The sequence below is a fragment of the Mustela lutreola genome, chromosome 16, assembly GCF_030435805.1.
Source record: "Mustela lutreola isolate mMusLut2 chromosome 16, mMusLut2.pri, whole genome shotgun sequence".
Lineage (NCBI taxonomy): Eukaryota > Metazoa > Chordata > Mammalia > Carnivora > Mustelidae > Mustela > Mustela lutreola.
In genome coordinates, this window is record NC_081305.1 from 47670867 (window position 1) to 47690061 (window position 19195).

The 19195-nt window shown below is 49.1% G+C and overlaps 1 protein-coding gene across 1 annotated transcript; it reads left to right on the top strand.

The window, feature by feature from the left end:
- Nucleotides 1-2902: 2902 nt before the first annotated feature.
- On the top strand, nt 2903-13656 carry LOC131818133 (zinc finger protein 345-like). The gene is made up of 3 exons (XM_059152256.1): nt 2903-3135; nt 5883-6009; nt 10180-13656. Exons 1-3 carry the CDS (start codon nt 3103-3105, stop codon nt 12585-12587), a joined length of 2568 nt encoding a protein of 855 aa, XP_059008239.1. The 5' UTR covers nt 2903-3102; the 3' UTR covers nt 12588-13656.
- Nucleotides 13657-19195: the final 5539 nt, after the last annotated feature.

Here is a 19195-nt window from a genome sequence, read left to right on the forward strand (position 1 = left end):
GTAAAATGATGGTGGACATGTTCTGTGTCTCATTGATATAATCACCTAACATCCATTATTTTCCCCTCTTTGGAACTGGATGATGTTGTTTGGCATATAGAAACCCTTAAGTACATGGTCAAAGCCCTAGATGACACTCAAAATAGCATTTCTCGATCAAATACTAAAATAACATAAATGTGTGAAGTGGTTCTACATAACAAAATGGCATTAGATGTTTAAACTGTTACACAAGGTGAAACCTGTTCTAGCATAAAAACAGAATGCTATATATATGTTCCTGATTACCATAAAATATTTTTGGGTTTCTAACTGACATGAATTCTCAAACTGGTGCTTTAAATGACCTCTTTCCTTTTGTGATTGATTTAAACTCCCGGATTGGATGAAAATGATAATAGGTTAACTATCAAAGGAGTCTTACTGAGACTTCTCCTTGTAATATCAACCTTATTTTGTTGTCATTTCCGGTGTCTCCCTGCCTAGTGTCAAGACTCCTTCACTGCTGTAACTCCTAGTAAACAGCTGATCCTTTCTACTCAAGAAGGTTCATCTATGTTGACCACATTAGCATCAGCTGCCTCTCCCTTTTGTAACTCCCTTATACATTCCCCACCTGACCAATACTGACCCATAGGTAGGGACATCTCTATACCCCCACTTCCGTAGGAAGACTTTACAGATGAGACCTTCCACCTTCAACAACCTTAAAGATTTAAGAATCAAAATTGTTCAGGGGGAAATGTTGAGGGGACAGAAAGAGAACAGGGTACAAATCAGAAGCTGACACTCCACACACACACACCCCTCCACGGGGTATGTGTGACATTCCTCAGGCACTCTTGTTGCCCTAAAGGAAGAACAAATAGTTAACTCATAGAGATCAAAATCCTACAAGATAGGAGTCTTCCTCAGTTTACCAAACACAAGAAATTTTAAAGAACAAATCATTTGAATTAATGGTCTAGCTTCCAGGAGAAAATGTAAATAAAATTAAATGTCCTTATAATTTGCAGCCCATTAACAGAAACTTGAAGTTGGCAAAATGTAATGTTCCTCCAGGAAGGTCCCAACTATCTTACTGTTTAATGCCTTAGTGGAGGGGTAAACAACCTCAACGTGACAATGGCAAGGTCTCTGGTATCCTGTGAATCTTCTATAAAATATGAAAGTTCCTTCAAAACCTCCCATTTCCTTACCTCCCCCAACTCCATGGTATATACCTGCCACCCCTCACAACCCCGAGGCAGCAGCTCTTCCTGCCCACGGGTCTTGTCCCCATGGTTAATAAACCACCATTTTGGGGCACCTGGGTGGCTCAGTGGGTTGGAGCTTCTGCCTTCGGCTCCGGTCATGGTCCTGGGGTCCTGGGATTGAGCCCCATGTCTGGCTCTGCTCGGCAGGGAGCCTGCTTCACCCTCTCTCTCTCTCTGCTTCACCCTCTCTCTCTCTCTGCCTGCCTCTCTGCCTACTTGTGATCTCTCTGTGTCAAATAATTAAATAAAATATTTTTTAAAAATAAATAAATAAACAACCCCACCATTTTGACCAAAGAAATATCAAGAATTCTTTCTTGGATATTGGCTCCAGACGTCACCCCAATGAACCTCATCTATAACCCAAATCCACATCACGTGGTTCCATCACACAGGCACATCCTAATGTAGACTTCATATTTCTGCGTTCAAGTTTCCTGTCCCTCCACGAACATAATAAAAGCCACTTAAGGCAGGACCGCTTGTCTTGTTATTATGTTTCTCCATATATCTAACCCAAAGTTCTGAAAAGCCAGTATGAGCTCAAACCACATTTGTTAGAACAGTGATTAAAGATGACATTTGCACTTAACTTTAGTTTTAACTTTTCCGGTTGTCCAAAATGTCCTGTTTACTTTTCCCTCCAAAGTACCATGAAAATTAGTGAAGGAAGCCACATTTAAAATGGAGTCAATTGGCCCTGACTGGGAAGATTTCTCACAGGTAGGACATGCAGAATCAGCAAGAGGAAGGAAGATACTTGTTTTTTTTTAATCCTTCTAAAAAAAAAAAAAAAAGACTATTCATGTGAGAGAGAGAGCGCCCTCTAACAACCTGGGAGAGTGGCAGGAAGAGAGAGAGGGAGAAGCAGACTCCCCACAGGGAGGCTCATGTGGGACTTGATCCCAGCTTCCAGGAATCAGGACCGGAGTTGAGGTAGAGTTTAACCGACTGAGACACCAGGTGCCCCAAGGTACTTTTTATGTGACAACGGAGGATGGTTTCTTGGTAGGATCCTAAGCTCCTTCAAACAAAAGAAAAGATCTCTCTCCTGGTCACAGACGGACACACTAACCTTGGCATGCAGCCAATGAAACCGCCATCCCCTCTCTTTTCTTCCATGATGTTTCATAGGTAGCCACCCTCACCGATATCCTTCTAAGAGGTAAGAAAAGCTAATCTATTCTCTTCAGACTATCTTGTGGCTGGCCCCAGTGTATTTATTCCTAGCTGAAATTCCTCTGTTCCTGAAGAAACTCAGTTTGCTAGTAAATATAAATGCCCATTCATACTTAAGGTTCAGAGTAGTATAAGCCTCACCGTTTCAGGAATGACAAATGACACATTTTGATATAAACAGCCTCACAACGTGCAGTCACATTGGGCTAGCACGATGACATGCTCTTCTTGATTCTGCCTTTTCCTAGACTTGTGAAGCCTTTTGCGAAAAAGTCTCTGAGGTGACAACCGTGTAACAGCTTCTCCTGAAGTGAAGGGACACCTAGGATACAGAATTCCAGGGTGCGCCAGTCTCTGAGACCGCCAGAAGCCTGAGAGCCACCCCACCCGTAAGAGCGTAGCGCCTGAGGACGCAGCTGGGAGCCAATGAGGGCCGCGAATACGGCATTTCTAGGCGTGCGCATCCGCTGTGGGCGGGACTTCCTGCCTCGTCCCGCCCGCGGGGTTGTAACCGGAGGTTAGGTCGGTTTGTCTCCTCAGGTCCGGAGCGCGGGTTAGCATCCTGGTAACTGACCGTGAAGACCCGAGGAGCGGCGCTCTCCTCGCCGCACACAGTTGAGCCCGGGTGTCCGCTAGCTTCCGGCCCGCTGCCGGCGCAGCGAGTCCGATGGCGGCGGCCGCGCCCAGGCACTCGGCTAAGGTAAACACTCGTCCCCGGGCCCTCCCCGCCGGCCCCCACCCAGACCCCGAAGGCCCAAGCGCGGGGCTCCTGCTCGCGGCCCTGCGGCCCAGGCCCGGGTGTCCGGAACAAGGAGGCTCCGGTGGGCGGGGGTCCGTGTGGGAGCGCGGGCGGACTGCGCGCGGGCGCGGCCTCCGGGCTGAGGGGCCGCCGGGGCGGGGGCTGCAGGGGGCCCGCGCCACCAACGGGGGACGGCGCGGCTGCATTGGTTCTGTCAGAAGCTGGGTGCGGCGCGGTTGCTGCCTGCCGAGGCCAAGTCTGCTGGCGGTGAGGGGAGGTGGTCTAACCCGGGTGTCAGGGGGCTTTCTCGGGCCGCAGAGAGGCGCCGCCGCTGGGAGTGAGCGCGCAGGCAGGACGCGCAGCAGGAGGGACTCGCGATGGTCGCTGGTAGTGGCCCGACCGCCACCGTGTCCGCTCTGGATGTTGGAGAAACTCTGAGAAGGGTTGAGGCGAATTGTGCGTGTCGCAGAGGAGAGGCGAACGAGGGGAGTGAGGGGAACCTCGGGGCTTTTGGTCGGTGACGCTTGAAGAGAAAACTGCAGAGATTTTACGGCAGAGATGTTGTTTCTGTGGGAGCGACAGGGAACAGCGTTTGGGACCGGAGAAGCCGAGTCAAAGCCGTAGCCAGTGTGGAGAAGAGAGAGGTCGTCTTTTTTTTTTTTTTTTTTTTTAAAGGAAAGGAATGAAAGGTGTTATGAATTCCAAGCCCAGGAGACTACACTACTTAAGGTTCAAGTATAGTGGCTTCTCATTGGCTGAGCTCTTGGGTGGGGCCATCATGAAAAGGCTGTCTTGGAGGGGGGGTGTAGTGAAGTAGTATCCCCAAATAAGTTCAAGTCCATCTCTTTCTGTTGGACCCGCAGGTGATACCACCCACTATGGTAGTGTTTGAGCTGCCCCCAGTGCAACCTCCCGACCCCAATTTAGGAAGATTGCCCCTCATTAATTTTCACAGTTCTAGCAGCTGAAGGGAGGGAAAGTCCCATCAACCTGATGGAAGTTAACAGTAAGTTGCTTATCTTTGGGAGTGTCCGAACGTGTTTTCACAGTGTTAGGTGACTTAGGTGTTTCAGAAAATGGTAAGTGATGGCATCAAGTGGGCAGCTGGACAGGAAATTTTGGGAAACTGGGGGAAAGATTCATGATGGAGAGTTTGAAAAGTGATGGCTGCTGTGTGGACCAGGGTGGAGACTGGGATCACATTTGGGAAGGGAACGCAGAGTGTCATGGCAATGCTCCTAGTAGGTCAGAGGGACCTAGTAACATGTGCTGAAGAGTGGTTTTCCTGCTCAACTCGTGGTCGGGGTTGCTGGGCGTTGTGAACACAGGTGAAGGAGAGAGGCAGTGATCTGGCAGTTACATGGACAAGCCTTCCGTGGGATGCTGGGACAAGTGATAGCTGAGGACATGGGGGGGTGCTTGTTTGTTTGTTTGTTTGTTTAAGTAGGCTCCATTCCCAGTGTGGAGCCCAACAGGAGTCTTGAACTCAGGACTATGAGATGAAGAGTGAGATGCTGAACCCATTTAGCCACCCAGGCGGCCCCTCCTGCGAGTATTTAAGAGGCTGGAGCTGCTCTCTCTTCAGTGTTCTAGGACTTCACCGGAATTTTGTGGTCAGCTTTTTTTTTTTTTTTTTTTTTTTTTTTTTTAAAGATTTATTTATTTATTTATTTGACAGAGAGAGAGAGAGATCACAAGTAGTCAGAGAGGCAGGAAGAGAGGCAGGCAGAGAGAGAGGAGGAAGCAGGCTCCCCGCCGAGCAGAGAGCCCGATGTGGGACTCGATCCCAGGACCCTGAGATCATGACCTGAGCTGAAGGCAGCGGCTTAACCCACTGAGCCACCCAGGCGCCCTTGTGGTCAGCTTTTATGGTATCCGGAGTGTTTCGGAGTCTTCCTGCCAGAAACGGTCTGGGGCAAATGTCATTTTTGCTTTTCTGTGCCTGGCAGAGAGGTCCTTAGGGCTGGTTGTTTTCAGAAAGGTCCAGTAGTGGATGGTTGGTTCCCAACTGTGGAGGGCCAGCATGGGTAGTAGGGGAGTAGAAGACGGTGTAGGAGGATCCTAGGTAGACAGTGGTTGTGAGTGTCGTGCTGCAGGGAGGATTAGAGGCAGGTGAGGAGGCCTCTCAGCAGCATTTGAGGCTTTCCCTCAGTTGGGATCCTTGGGAGTACTGGGGTGGTAGTTGGAACCTGTTTCAGTTTGTCACATAATCCTTTGGTTGTCATGTGACAAGGACAAGTGTGAGTCAAGGGAGAGTCCTTTGGAAGGTGTGGGCTTTCATCTGTGGGGTCTGAAGACATGAGAGAGGTACAGTCTACAGAATCATGTAGACCTGGAGAGGAAGTGTGAGCTAAGGGCCTCAGGGTCCTGGTATTGAAGACTTCCTGGCAGAGCAGAGCCTGTAATTGGCTGTCTTGAGGGAACACCGTGGGAGACTCCATGAGAATATCCTGGCAGGGGTTTGGGACTTGCAGGCCAAACCCAGAGCTTAGATTGCTTCCATGTGTCCCCTGTGTGTTATCGCTGAGCACTGAACAGTGATTGGTGGGAAGGTGAGAGGAGAGCAGCGTTAGAGGCACCAGGACCTGGTATTATCTGAGGAGGGGAGCTGGGCTGGCAGGAGAGACCGGGGTGGGTGTGTGGGTTGCAACGCTGGTGGGTTCTCAGAGAAAGAATGCTCAGGGTTCCATGTTTTCCTTTCATGGTAGTGTGGTGTGACCTTTGAGGACGTGGCCGTGTACTTCTCCTGGAAGGAGTGGAGGCTTCTTGATGAGGCTCAGAGACGGCTGTACCACCATGTGATGCTGGAGAACTTTGCACTTGTATCGTCACTGGGTAAGGCCCTCGGCGTCCCCTTGACCTGCCCTGGACTCTGTACCCTGCGGACTCCCCTCCTCCATTCTTCAGGGGAGGGTTTGTCCTTCTCTGGTGTGGACTATGTTCACTGCGTGCTTCCCCAGATTTCTGGGCAGTTGCTTTTGTTGCTGGCCCTGAGTTGTTGGTGTGCCCTTCTGTCTGCCCACAACCCCAGTACCCGCTGTGCTGAGCCCTGACAGGGTAGGATCGCAGGTCAGTGGTCCTGCACTGAGGCTGATGGAATGCACCTTGCTTGCCCTCTCCCTGGCTGGCACCCTGTATCTAGGTCCGTGACTCATCGATGGCCTAGGTTTTGACCTCTCCCTTAGGTGACATTTCCCTGTGCCTGCCTGTGCCTGAAATTGGAGGCATTGGTATGCGCACTGCTGTAGTGGACCGTGGGCCGTTTCTCAAGAAGGTCCTGTGTGGATCTTTCTATAATGTTTACATCTGTTCTTCTCCCTGGCTGCCTCCATTCATGTTTGTGAGGTATGATGGACAAATCAAATCTGTGACTGAAAGTGTTACATAATGATTTCATGTAGTTCAGCATTATCAAGTTCTTACCAAAATGAAGTGAATCAGTATAGCCATCACTTGGCATCAGTACTTTTCTTGTGCTGGTGAGAAATCGGAAGATCAACCCTCTGAGCAAATTTCAGCGCTACAGTGCAGTATTAACTGTAGTCAGTGTGCCCTATGTTAGTTCCTCAGAAGTGAATCCTTTTGTCGTTGAACGTGTGTCTCCCTGACCATCCTCTGCCCTCCTTCTCACATGCACAAGTGCTGTCTCAGTCTCTCTTTCCCAAATAAATGGGTCCTTTTCTTTTCTCAAAAGTAAAGAGGACATACCTGTAAATAATGCCATACAGTATTGTCTTTTTTGCATAATGATTTCACGTGGCATAATGTTCTTCACATTGAGGCAGGTGGCACTGTGTAGCCATGTTGTGGCAGTGAGTCTGCTGCCTTTTTTATTCATTTTATTGTCTTTTTTAAAAAAGATTTTATTTATTTATTTATCAGAGATAGAGAGGAGTGAGAGTGAGCACAAGAAGCAGAGTGGCAGGCAGAGTAGAGGGAGAAGCAGGCTCCCTGCCGAACAAGGAGCCTGATGTGGGACTTGATCCCAGGACGCGGGGTTTAGTACCTAAGCCGAAGGCAGCCACTTAACCAACTGAGCCAACCAGGCATCCCATTTTTTATTGTCTTATTTTATTTATTTATACATGTATGTTTTTTAGATTTTATTTAGTTATTTGAGAGAGAAACGTAGAGAGTGGGAGTGAGGAGGTCAGAGGGAGAAGCAGACTTCCCCTGGAGCTAGGTGCCGGGTATGGGACTTGATCCCGGAACTCTGGGATCATGAATTGACCTGAAGGCAATTGCTTAACCAGCTGAGCCACCCAGGCACCCTGTTGCCTCTTTTATATGTGAGATTTCCTGCATGCGTGTGTTCAGTAAACGTTCCTTTCCCCACTTTTTAGATTGATTGATTGATTGATTATACAAGGGGAGAGAGAGCATGCCCATAGAAGGAGGGGGAGTGACAGGCAGAGGGAGAAGCAGGCTCCCCGCTGAGCAAGGAGCTCAGTGTGGGACTGGATTCCAGGACCCTAGAGTCATGACCTGAGTCAAAGGCAGACACTTAACGGACTGAGCCACTCAGGCGTCCCATATTTCCAAAATGTTGTTTGTCACCTTACTATTTTGCTTAGTAATTTTACATTTTTCTGTTGATCTCTACACCCCCTGTGGGGTTAGAACTCACCACTCCGTGATCCCTAGTCGCATGCTCTACGTGCTGAGCCTGGCAGTCCCCCCATAATATTCGTTGTCACTTTAAGCCTTGACACAGACTGAAAGATGTTGCTGTTGTGGGTGTTGTGAACGGTCCTGCAGTGGATATGGACATGCAGGTAGTTTGTGCAGATAGTGGTTTTGTTGCCTTGGGATACACACATAGCTAGAAATGGCAGTGGTGGGGCATAGGGTAGTTCAGTTTTCCCGTTTCTGTGTTCCATGGTGACTTCGCTAATTGATGGCCAGGAACAGCGTTCCGGGGGTTTGCTTTTCTCCATGTCCTCACCAGCCCGTCTTAGCTTTTTGGTAATCGCCGTTGTGAGAACTACGAGGTGATACGTTGTGGGGTTGGTTTTCATTTCTCTGACGATTAGTGAGTGTGAGCTCGCATTGGCGCCCGAACATCTCCTCTTCACTCTTTGGTGTGTTTCTTTGGCTCTGCTGCAACTTTTCAGTTTGGCATAGTGGTGCTTTTGCTTTCGTGACCTATGCTTTGGGTGTCCTGTTCAAAAAATCCTTGCCAGGGCTAAGATTAAAGAGGCTCTTCCGTCTCTTTTTGCCGGGAGCTTTATGGTTTCCGGTCATGGGTTTCAGTCTTGCATCAACTGCACGTGTGTTTCTGGGTACTGTGGGTGGGGATCCACCCCTACTGTTTGCATATGGGGAGTCCGGTTTCACAGCAGTGCGAGAGAGGGTATTTTTCCCTCTTGGCATAATAGTGAAAGAGTAGTGGACTGTGTGTGGCCTTCCTTATGGGCTTTTCCTTCCTCCATTCCGTTGTTCTGTTTTATTTTCTTTTTTTAAAGATTTTCTTTATTTGACAGACAGGGATTACAAGTAGGCAGAGAGGCAGACAGAGAGAGAGGGGTAAGCAGGCTCCCTGCTGAGCAGAGAGCCCAATGCGTCACTTGATCCCAGGACCCTGAGATCATGACCAGAGCAGAAGGCAGAGGCTTTAACCCACTTAGCCACCCAGGCGCCCCTCCGTTGTTCTGTTTTTATGCCTTCACCCTATTGTTTAGCATCATCTAGCTTTGCAGTCCGGTTTTAAGTTCGAAATTGTGCGGCCTAACGATTGGATCTTCTTTCTGAAGATTCCTTGGGCTTTAGGCTTTGGTTGATTTGGTGGCAGATGTCCCAGTGTCCCCTGTGGGGCAGGACGCTGGGGGCTCTGCTGAGCAGGGACCTCAGTTGCACCTACCCTGGGGCCGGTGGAGACAGCCCAGGCCTTATTGCCCACCCATCCCCACATGTCTCTGCTGATACAATCTGCAGGGATTTTTCTGTGTGCATGTGCCCTCTCTGACGCTCCCCCGTGTACCGGTCCGTCTTAAATGGACTGTTGATCCCACCGAGGCTCATGTCATTCATGGCCACTATTGCCTTTATTTTTCTTGGAGGTAAGGATGATATCTCTCCTTCTACCTTCCTGCTGATAACAGTCCCACAGGACATTTTTCTGTGTCAACTGTGTCCTGAGTAGCTCTATGACAGTGCTGGCAGTGGGCTTGGCCTGTTTTCCATCAGTTCGTCTGTCTTCCTGGTGCGCTCTAGTTGCTCCGCTAGGGCTTCCAGGAGGGGTGCCTTGTGTACCAAAGCATGGACATGCCCCAGACATGAGCAGATGGGCTTTGAGGGAACCTGTTCCTTATGAATGGCCCCTGGCAGCGGTGGCACATGAGGTCTGTGTTTGATCATACTGGGCACCATTCTTTGCTCAGCCAGAGTTCTGCCCCCCCCCGTCCCCCATTTCTGTCTTTCCTTTCTCGCCATTGACCTTTCTTTTGTCAAGTGGATTCTACTCCTTTGGTAATTCTGTTTACTCTGGTACAGGGATAATCCCTGCATCTCAGGCATCCAATCTCACTCATTTCTATCACTGCTCTTTCTGTGTATCTCAGCATTCACACGCAGGCATTTTAACCAACTGAGCTACCCAGGTGTCCCCACACGCAAGCATTTGAAATGAGATAGTCAATCAGTGTCCTTAAACTGCCCTTGAGTGTAGTCCATTTTGGGTGATTGGCTTGTGCTCAGCCAGAGGCGAGCAGCAGCAACCGTGGTACACAAACCTTTGGGCAGAAAATAAGCTGTAGACCGTGGCACTCTTCCTTGACCTGCCCTAGTTTTCTGTCCTCCTAGTGTGTTCTCGCTAGTACTTTCACGGCTTGGGACCAGAAATGGCCCAGAAATGCCCAGTGGCCTGTCCTATAGTTGAGTTTCTTCTCTTGTGTGTGGAAAAGCATGCTATACCATCCTGCCTAGATGAGTCGGGTGCATGTGTGTGATCGGCTCACCCCCTCGCTATAGCCAGCACGTATTTCACCAGCATTTCTCTGCCTTCAGGTTGCTGCTGTGGAGCAGAGGATGAGGAGGCCCCATTTGCACAGAGCGCTTCTGTAGGCGTTTCACAGACCTGGACGCCCAGGGCTGCTCTGTCTTCCCGGAAGACCCACCCCTGTGAGATGTGCGGTCCCGTCTTGAGAGACATTTTCCACTTGGCTGAGCTCCAGGGGAAAGAAAACAGCCAGAAATGGTTGAGGTGTGGGGCCTGCGGGAAACGATTTTCTTTCAGTGTGAAGTTGGAGCAGCAGCAGCAGCAGGAGCAGCCTGCGGGAGCAAAACCATTCAGAAGCCATGTGGACAGGGCCTCTGCTGTCAAGAGCTGGGGATCCGGTGGTTTGGGAAAGCCCTTTACCTGTGGAGAGGTTGAGAAGGACTTGCTGTCTGGCTCGGGGCATCTGGAGCAAGAGGCCACTCTTACTGGGGAGAAACCACACACGATGCCCCACTGCAGGGCAACATTACGACGCGGAAGCAGTCATGGCACTTGGGGCCAATGTAAGAATGCTTTTGGTCCCATACACACAGATACTCGGGAGCAGGGTGTCCACCTTGGTAGACAGTCCTTTGTGTGCAGTGAATGTGGGAAAACTTTCAGGTACAAGTCTTTATTTGCCATACACCAGAGATACCATACTGGAGCACAACATCATGAGTTTGGTCCATGTGGAAAATCCCTTGGGCAACGACCAACCCTGAATGAACATGGGAAGACTCAGGGTGGATCCAGGCAGTACACGTGCAGCAAATGTGGGAAATCCTTAGGTGGCAAATGTGTCCCCCTTAATGTCCAGAAATTGCCCAGTGGAGGGAAAAATTATGTTTGTAGCGGGTGTGTGAAATCTGTCAGCGGTAGCTCAGTGTATACTCAGAGGGTTCAGTCTGGAGATAGGTTTTATAAGTGTCGCGTATGTGCAAAATCTTTTCCGTCTATGTCTGCCCTCTGTTACCATCAGCGATCTCACACAGGGAAAAGACAGTATGAATGCAGTGATTGTGGGAAATCTGTTACCAGTAGGTCTGCCCTCCGTTCTCACCAGAGAGTTCACACTGAAAGGAAGCCTTATAAATCCAATGAATGTGGGAAATCTTTTGCTGGTAGTTCTGTCCTACATTATCACCAGAAAAATCACAGTGGAGTTAGGCCTTATGAGTGCAGTGATTGTGGAAAATCTTTTCCTGGTAGTCTTGTCTTACGTTACCACAAGAGAGTTCACACTGGGGAAAGGCCTTATCAGTGCAGTGAATGTGGCAAATCATTTATGCGAAAAACTAGCCTCAGTGTACACGTAAAGGTTCACTCAGGTGCAAGGCCTTATGAGTGTAATGAATGTGGGAAGTCTTTTACTGCTAGGTATTCCCTCCATTTTCACCAGCGTGTTCACACTGGGAAAAAGCCTTATCAGTGCCTTGAATGTGGGAGATCTTGTACTAGTAGTTCAGCCCTCCGTAGTCACCAGAGAGTTCACACAGGAGAAAGGCCTTATGAGTGCCGTGAATGTGGGAAGTCTTTTACTGGTAATTCGGCCTTCCGTTATCACCAGAGACTTCACAGTGGAGAACGGCCTTATGAGTGCTGTGAATGTGGGAAATCTTACACTACTAGTGCTGCCCTCCGTTATCACCAGAGTGTTCACACTGGAGAAAAGCCTTATGAGTGCCATGAATGTGGGAAATCTTTCACCAGTAGTTCCTCCCTTCGTTATCACGAGAGATTTCACACTGGAAAAAAGCCTTATAATTGCAGTGAATGTGGGAAATCTTTTGTCACTAGTAAACAGCACCGTACTCACCAGATAGTTCATAGTAGAGAGAGACCTTATGAATGCCCTGAATGTAGCAAATCCTTTCCCCGGAAAGATACCCTCAATGTACACAAAAAGCTTCACTCAGGTGAACGGCCTTATGAGTGTAGTGAATGTGGGAAATCATTTACTGCTAGTTCTGCCCTGCGTTACCACCAGAGGCTTCACACTGGGGAAAGGCCTTATGAGTGTCATGAATGTGGGAAATTATTTACCGTTAGTTCTGCCCTCCGTTCGCACCAAAGACTTCACACAGGGGAACGACCCTATCAGTGCAATGAATGTGGGAAATCCTGTACTACTAGTTCTGCCCTCCGGCGACACAAGAGAGTTCACACAGGAGAACGGCCTTACAAGTGCCATGAATGTGGGAAATCATTTACTGCCAGTTCTACCCTCCGTTATCACAAGAGAGTTCATACTGGAGAACGGCCATATGAGTGTAATGAATGTGGGAAATCGTTTACTGTTAGTTATGCCCTCCGTTCGCACCAGAGTGTTCACACTGGAGAAAAGCCTTACCAGTGCAATGAATGTGGGAAATCTTTTATTAGTCTTAGTGGTTTTAGATATCATTACAGACTTCACACTGCAGAAAGGATTTAAAACAGCACAGAAGGTCAAAATTCTTGCTTAGTAGCATTTAGGCTGCAGGACAACCTCTGAGGTGGCCACATACATGAATTGAACATGGTTCCCCAAATGTCCCCAGTGGAGTGACTTCCCATACAATCCAGCCATTTGCAGAAAAATTGACCTGCATCGTGCTTTCTGATGTGGGTGCAGTCACCGCAAGAAGGAAGTCACTGGCAGTGTCTAGCACCGGGCAGTTCCTGGTGTGCGTACGTTACCACCCCAACTTGGTAAATAATGCTGAGCTGTCCGCTTTCTCGACTGCTCATCCAAATTCTGGGTACCTGGAACCTCTCGTTCCATTCCCAGTTAGGGCATGGATGTGACCAGTGTTGATCCACAGGGGGCGTTGTGAGCTCTGGGTGGTGACTCGCACAGGAAGGCTAAGTCCCACAGGGGTCTTGCTGGTCTCCTGATGCTTTGATGACTTTGCAGCTTCCAGGTCACCATACAGGAATTGTGTGCCCCATGTTGCTCTGATTAATGTATCAGTAAGTGCCATGTTTGTTTAATTACCTTTGATCTTAGACATTGTGTGCACTCGAAGGGGTGGTTTGAAAGCAGCATCGGGCTCTCCCACATGAAGGAATGAGCAGATCGCATTCCATCCCATACTTGCTGTGTCTCTGAGAGGAACATTGCAAATGTATCAGTAATATTGACGTGCATATACATATGTACATACTCCAGCCTGTGTGTTAATTTGCATTATAACCCAAGACCTTTGTGATGAGCTGAATTGTATACCCAAATCCGTATTTTGTAGTATGACCCCCAATACCTCACAAGGTGAGGATAGTTAGAGCATCTTTAAAGACATCATGAGGTTGAAGTGGGTTATTAGGATGGACTCATGCGGTATGGCTGGCGCCTTGAGAAGAGGAGATGAGGAATCCGGCACCCAGGGATGACCATGGGTGGACACGGAATCAACATCTGCAAGCCAAGGAGAGAGGCCTCAGAAGAAACTAACCCAGCTGACATCTTATGTTCAATTTCGAGACTCCAGATTGGGGTGAAATAAATTTCTCTTGTCTGGTCACCCAGAGTGGTGGTGTGTTACATCAGTTCTAGCTAGTAGGGTCTCCTCAGATCCACATCTGGGTTTTGTGGTCTGGGTGCCAGGAAGCTGTGTGTGCTCAGAGGTCACCGTGAAGAGGGAGCACTTGAGACCTTCTCCAGTGCTTGTGGAAACAAGAATATTTTTGCTTGTCCACAGCTGATAGCCCAGGCACTGTTGAGTGGAATCTCTACCCACATCCTTCACAGGAGCCTTGTGACCGGCTGTGCAGTTTCCACTTGGAACCCCCACAGGGGCAGGGGGACTGTAATTGGTAATCTAGATGATTGGGCAGTTAGGTACCTCAGAGAACACCTCAGACCCCTGATGGGGTGTATGTCTTCCAAAAGGGTATCCCCAGATGATGTGCCTGGCTGGCTGGGATCACTGTTCATAAATACTTCACATTCAGATGCATAACCTGTGTAAGAGATAGTGGTAAAATAACCCATGAATTCTGATTTGCCCTCTGGTGCTTACATGTCAAGGTGCAGGAGGAAAAAAGATAAAGACAAGGGACAATTTATCCTCCAGGGATGTAGCTTTTGTGAACTCTCCGAGCCAGCATACTTGTTGGAATCCTAAAGAACTAGCAGACACTTGTTCTGAACCACCCTCCTCTCAGGTAGTCTCCCAGATACTCCCAGCCTTTAGGGTTAAGAGCACAGATCTTACTGGAGGAGGTGGTGCAGAGTCCTTTTCTTGCCTAATATCTCCCAAAGTCCTTGAATAAACCATTTGTCCCCTAGGTCGACTTGCCATGTTTTTTTTTTTTTTTTTTTTATGATTTTATTTATTTGATGGAGAGGAAGGGGAAACACAAGCAGGGGGAGTGAGAGAGAGAAGCAGGCCTCCTGCTGAGCATGGAGCCTGATGTGGGGCTCTGATCCCAGGACCCTGAGATCATGACCTGAGCCGAAGGCAGAGGCTTTAACCCACTGAGCCACCCAGGCGCCCCTATAATTCCTTATGTGGATAGAGGTTTCATTTCATTTGTGCTAAAACTGAAAGGGCTGACGGGAGCCTAGGTGGCTCAGTAGGTTGATCCTCTGCCTTTGGCTCGGGTCATGATCTCAGGGTCCTGGGATTGAGACCACATTGGGCTCTCTGCTTCCCCCTCCCTGCCTGCTGCTCTCCCTACTTGTGATCTATCTCTCTCCAAGAAATAGAATCTTTAAAAAGGAAAAAAACAACTTAAAACTAGAAAAACCTCAAAGCACAGCGGTTAGTCACAGGTGACTGTGAACATTGTCCTGAAAAGGTCAATGTGTTCACTGTTGCATTCTCTTCAGGTATGTATGAGACTTCCAGAATTTGTTCCTGACACTCCTTGAGAGGGTTACTGTACAAGACCAGTCTTTTGTTTTGTTTTGTTTTGTTTTTAAGGATTTAACTTATTATTTATTTCAGAGAGAGAGAGTGAGAGGGAGCACAAGCAGGGGGAGTGGGAGAGGAAGAATCAGGCTTCCCACACAGCAGGGAGCTAATGCCCCGCTCCATCCCAGGACCCTAGGATCATGACCTGTGCCAAAGGCTGACATTTACTGACTGAGCCACCCAGGCATCCCTGTCAGCCCCCTTCTTTTTTTAATATTTTATTTATTTATTTGACATACAGAGATCACAAGTAGGCAGAGAGGCAGAGAAAGGGGGGAAGCAGGCTCCCCGTTGAGCACAAGGCCTGATGCAGGGCTTGATCCGAGGACCCCGGAATCACAACCTGAGCCAAAGGCAGAGGCTTTAACCCATTGAGACACCCAGGCGCCCTATTGTCAGCACTTTTTTTTTTTTTTTTTTATTTGTTTATTTGACAGACAGAGATCATAAGTAGGCAGAGAGGCAGAGAGAGAGAGAGAGAGGGAAGCAGGCTCCCTGCTGAGCAGAGAGCCCGATGCGGGACTCGATCCCAGGACCCTGAGATCATGACCTGAGCCGAAGGCAGCGGCTTAACCCACTGAGCCACCCAGGCGCCCCTGTCAGCACTTTTAATATGTGTGCATTGGTATATTGTAATTGCATTTCCTGGGGATTTCTGCCTTTCAGCCTCGTTTCATGTGTTTCTTTAACACATGTATGTTTTCTTTGGTACAATTTCTGTTTTCATCAGTGCTGTTTTTCTTTTCCTATGAGTTATGACTACTTCCTTTTCCTTTAGAAATACGACATGCATAACAATGAAGATATACGTTGGAATTTTCCTCATTTGCATACGGTGAGAAATTTCTCCATGGATTCTTAGTCATCCTGGAAGGCTATTTCCTCATTTTTCCCCTCAGATCCTTTGTGTCCTGCCCAAGGTCATGGCCCCAAACACCTTACCACATTTAAGTCCAGGGTGCATTCCTACTGTTACGGGAAGCCTGTGCAAAGTCTAGGCATTCAGAAATAGAAAAATGCATCCCTGCTTTGTGCTGCTTGCCGATTTCCAAAGTATAAATTCTGCCACTCTGGGAGCAGGATGTGCCCAGAGAAGGTACTGAAGGACGAAGTGGGTGTTTGGGGGAAAACTAACCTTTGGCATATGCAGGCAGGAGACTTCACAACACTGGGCAGACAGCAGCTGTGCGGGCTGGGAGCTGGCTGAAGGTCTGCAGCAGCCTCACAGGCAGGAGACGTTAACCCTGAAGGGTCAGAGGGGAGGCACGTCTCCGAACACCCTGACTGGTTACTGAAGACCCAGCTGGTCTCACCTTGGAGCGACAAGCTTGTGTCCACCCTCTCAGTTCAGAGTCGCTTCCTCCGATCCCACCCAGTACACTGGAAGGTTTTCCTGCGCAGGTGATTCCCCCCAAGTGATTTATTTCCTTCTCTCTTGGTAGGAGTCAACTCCTCAAAAAACAGCTGACTGGGGGAGACTGAAGGGACAGTAGGGCCACCTCTGGCAGCTGCCTGGCCTAAAGGGACTGGGAGCCAGGTTAAGCGAGACCTTACCCAGAGGACTGGGATCAGTGCTGGCCTTCCTCTGTGCCGGAAGGACAGGAACAGGGTTTCTACCTGAAGGAAGAGCGTCCCCAGGTCAGGCGAGTTCATGTGGGAATGCAGGGGGTCGAGGATGCTGGGTGGGAGGGCATGTGTGGTGCGGGGACAGGGGAGCACCTGCAGGAGGGTGACACAGCTGGAGATGGTTCAGGAAGGACCCTCTGCGCTGAGTCCCTTTCTTCCTCTGGAGCTGATGTTCCTACTTTTGGATCCCGAAGGTAATGCCCCGCCCAGAGCTCCGGTGGTTGTGTCCAGGTATGAGACATAGCACGGTCCGGAGATGAGTCTGCAATTCCTCCCACGTGGACCAGCATGTCTGCTGGCGCCTTCTGGTACCGATGAGGTGTAGAAGTCTGGACTAATCTCTTGCAGATTAAGTTGACCACGAATATCTTTAGGGGAAAAAACCTCAACAAATTATGGGCGGTCAACAAATGGGACTTTGTTATACTGATGGTGCAGGGGCGGGGGAGATGCAAAAGAATCTAGCCTGGGGGTCCCAAGCAGAGTAGGTTTGGCCACTCCCTGCAGAGAAAGCAGAGGCGGTAAAGCAGAAAGGCATCTCAGCAAGCCCAGCACAGAGAAGACAATAGCCAAACCGCTCAAAGATTGTCTCCAATGTGCCGAGATCGCTTCCATGTTTAGAGAAGGAGAACGGGAGGCTAAGGTGGGTGGGTACATGCGGGTAGTCAGTGAAGGTCAAGTAGATCAAAGTCCTGGAGTCAGTCAATGGTGGGGACTTGCTGGCTCAGGGCAATCCTTAGAGCGAGGCATGGTGGTTTTGACTCCCATTTGGGGCTGCCTTGCCAGCAGGGTCTTCTGTCTGAGTCAAGAGACAAGCTGGAAAGAAGCGTAAGACTTGAAAGTCTGAGATCAAAACCGGGGCAGCCGAGGTCCTCTCTTTGTCCTAAGGAAAGCAGTGTGTATGGGTGAAGCCACCTTGGGCCCTCCAGCCAACCTAGTAACCCTGAAGGTTTAACAAGCGCCCTATGCTTCCATGATGGACTAACCTCTCTCTGTTCATCTACAGGTCATGCTCTCTCTCCTGGAAAGAGCTGAGCATTGTGCATGCCACAAAGCAGAACGGAGCCTTCTGGGCGACCCGTAGACACTAAGGAAGGAGACCCTTTGTACAGCTGCCCAGCACTGTGGTAACGTGTGTAGCTGCACCATGGAGTGTGCGTGTAGTGCAGAAACGTTTCAGACCTCTGTCCTCCCTTTGCTGGTTAACTGCCCGAAGCTTTTTATTTTTTGTTTTTGTTTTTTAAAGGTTTTTATGTATCTGACAGAGAGAGAGTACAAGTAGGCAGAGTGATAGGCAGAGGGAGAGGGCAAGGGACTACCACTGAGCAAGGAGCCTGACATGGCACTGGATACCAAGACCCTGGCATCATGACCTGAACTGAAGGCAGCTGCTTAACCCCGTGAGCCACCCAGGCGTCCCTGCCCTAAGCTTTAAAAACCCAAGTGTGAGTGAGGCAGAAAGGTTGGAGTTGGCCTCTGCAACAGGAGTCCACCTTCTTCCCAGCCTAGTGATGAAAACTCATATTCCTTTCCCATGAACATTTTCTGTGCTCATCAAAGAGTCGTAATCCCCCATAGGAGAAAAACAGACATTTTAGACATTAACTTTTTCAGGAGAGAGAGAAATGTGTGCTGGAACATTTCACAGCCTAGGTCATGAAATCCTGTAGTTGTAGAGGAGATTCTCGTGAATCACAAGAATACTAGGTGCCCCATCCACAGGATCCAGAGGAAGGAGATGGAATGTTTTCATGTGTTCCCTTGTGACATGGAAACTGGTTAATGCAAAAAGGGGGTAATTTTGGAGCTCCTCTCCAAAAGTCTGAGTCCATAGGTCTCAGTCGTGGGCAGAAAATCACCATTTCTAATGAGTTGAGGTGATGCTGATGGGGAGGTCAGTGCAGTGACGACACAGTGGAAGGAGGTTTCCAGGGAAGATGACACTGTCTCACTCCAGGCCCTGGTAGAGGGCGGCTGTGGTGGTACAGATTGGGGAGCGGCAGAGTGAAGGGTGCTAGTGCACAGCTGCTGAGTGCCTCTGCAGTGAGCCAAGCAGGCTGAAGCCTTAAAGGACTAGAATTCCAGGGACCCGACTGCTGAAGGCTCCACAGGAAGCCACCTAGAGCCACCTGCCCCTTTTGCTTCCAACTCCAAATCCAGAAGGAGCCCATTAGACTCAGGTGGCTCCCTGCCCTAGCCACTACTTGAGCAAACTGAAGCCAAACCGGGACCAAATTCTCGTAAAAGCCTCCAGGGAAAGAAGCGGAAATGGAAGCTAAGGACAGGCCACCACAAGCAGGAAGTAGGCTGTCTGAATTGGGCGGTTCCGTACGTTACAGCCAATCATATAACATTCTTGCTTGGATTCCTTCAATTGGTCTAGAACAGCGTTTCCCCTAATTTTGTTTGGTGCTGCCTGAATGGATTTGCTGTTTGCTCAAATAAACTGTTTGGGGGAACAAATTATTTTTGGTGCCATAAAGGTGATTTTCTTTAAGCACGTGGAAAGGACAGGTGG

What these genes read in the sequence shown, in the direction of transcription:
- LOC131818133 (XM_059152256.1), top strand. Translation starts at nt 3,103, where the DNA reads ATGGCGGCGGCCGCGCCCAGGCACTCGGCTAAG. An exon ending in CGCCCAGGCACTCGGCTAAG is followed by an intron (nt 3,136 to 5,882) that starts GTAAACACTCGT and finishes CTTTCATGGTAG; the next exon opens with TGTGGTGTGACCTTTGAGGA. An exon ending in TGCACTTGTATCGTCACTGG is followed by an intron (nt 6,010 to 10,179) that starts GTAAGGCCCTCG and finishes CTCTGCCTTCAG; the next exon opens with GTTGCTGCTGTGGAGCAGAG.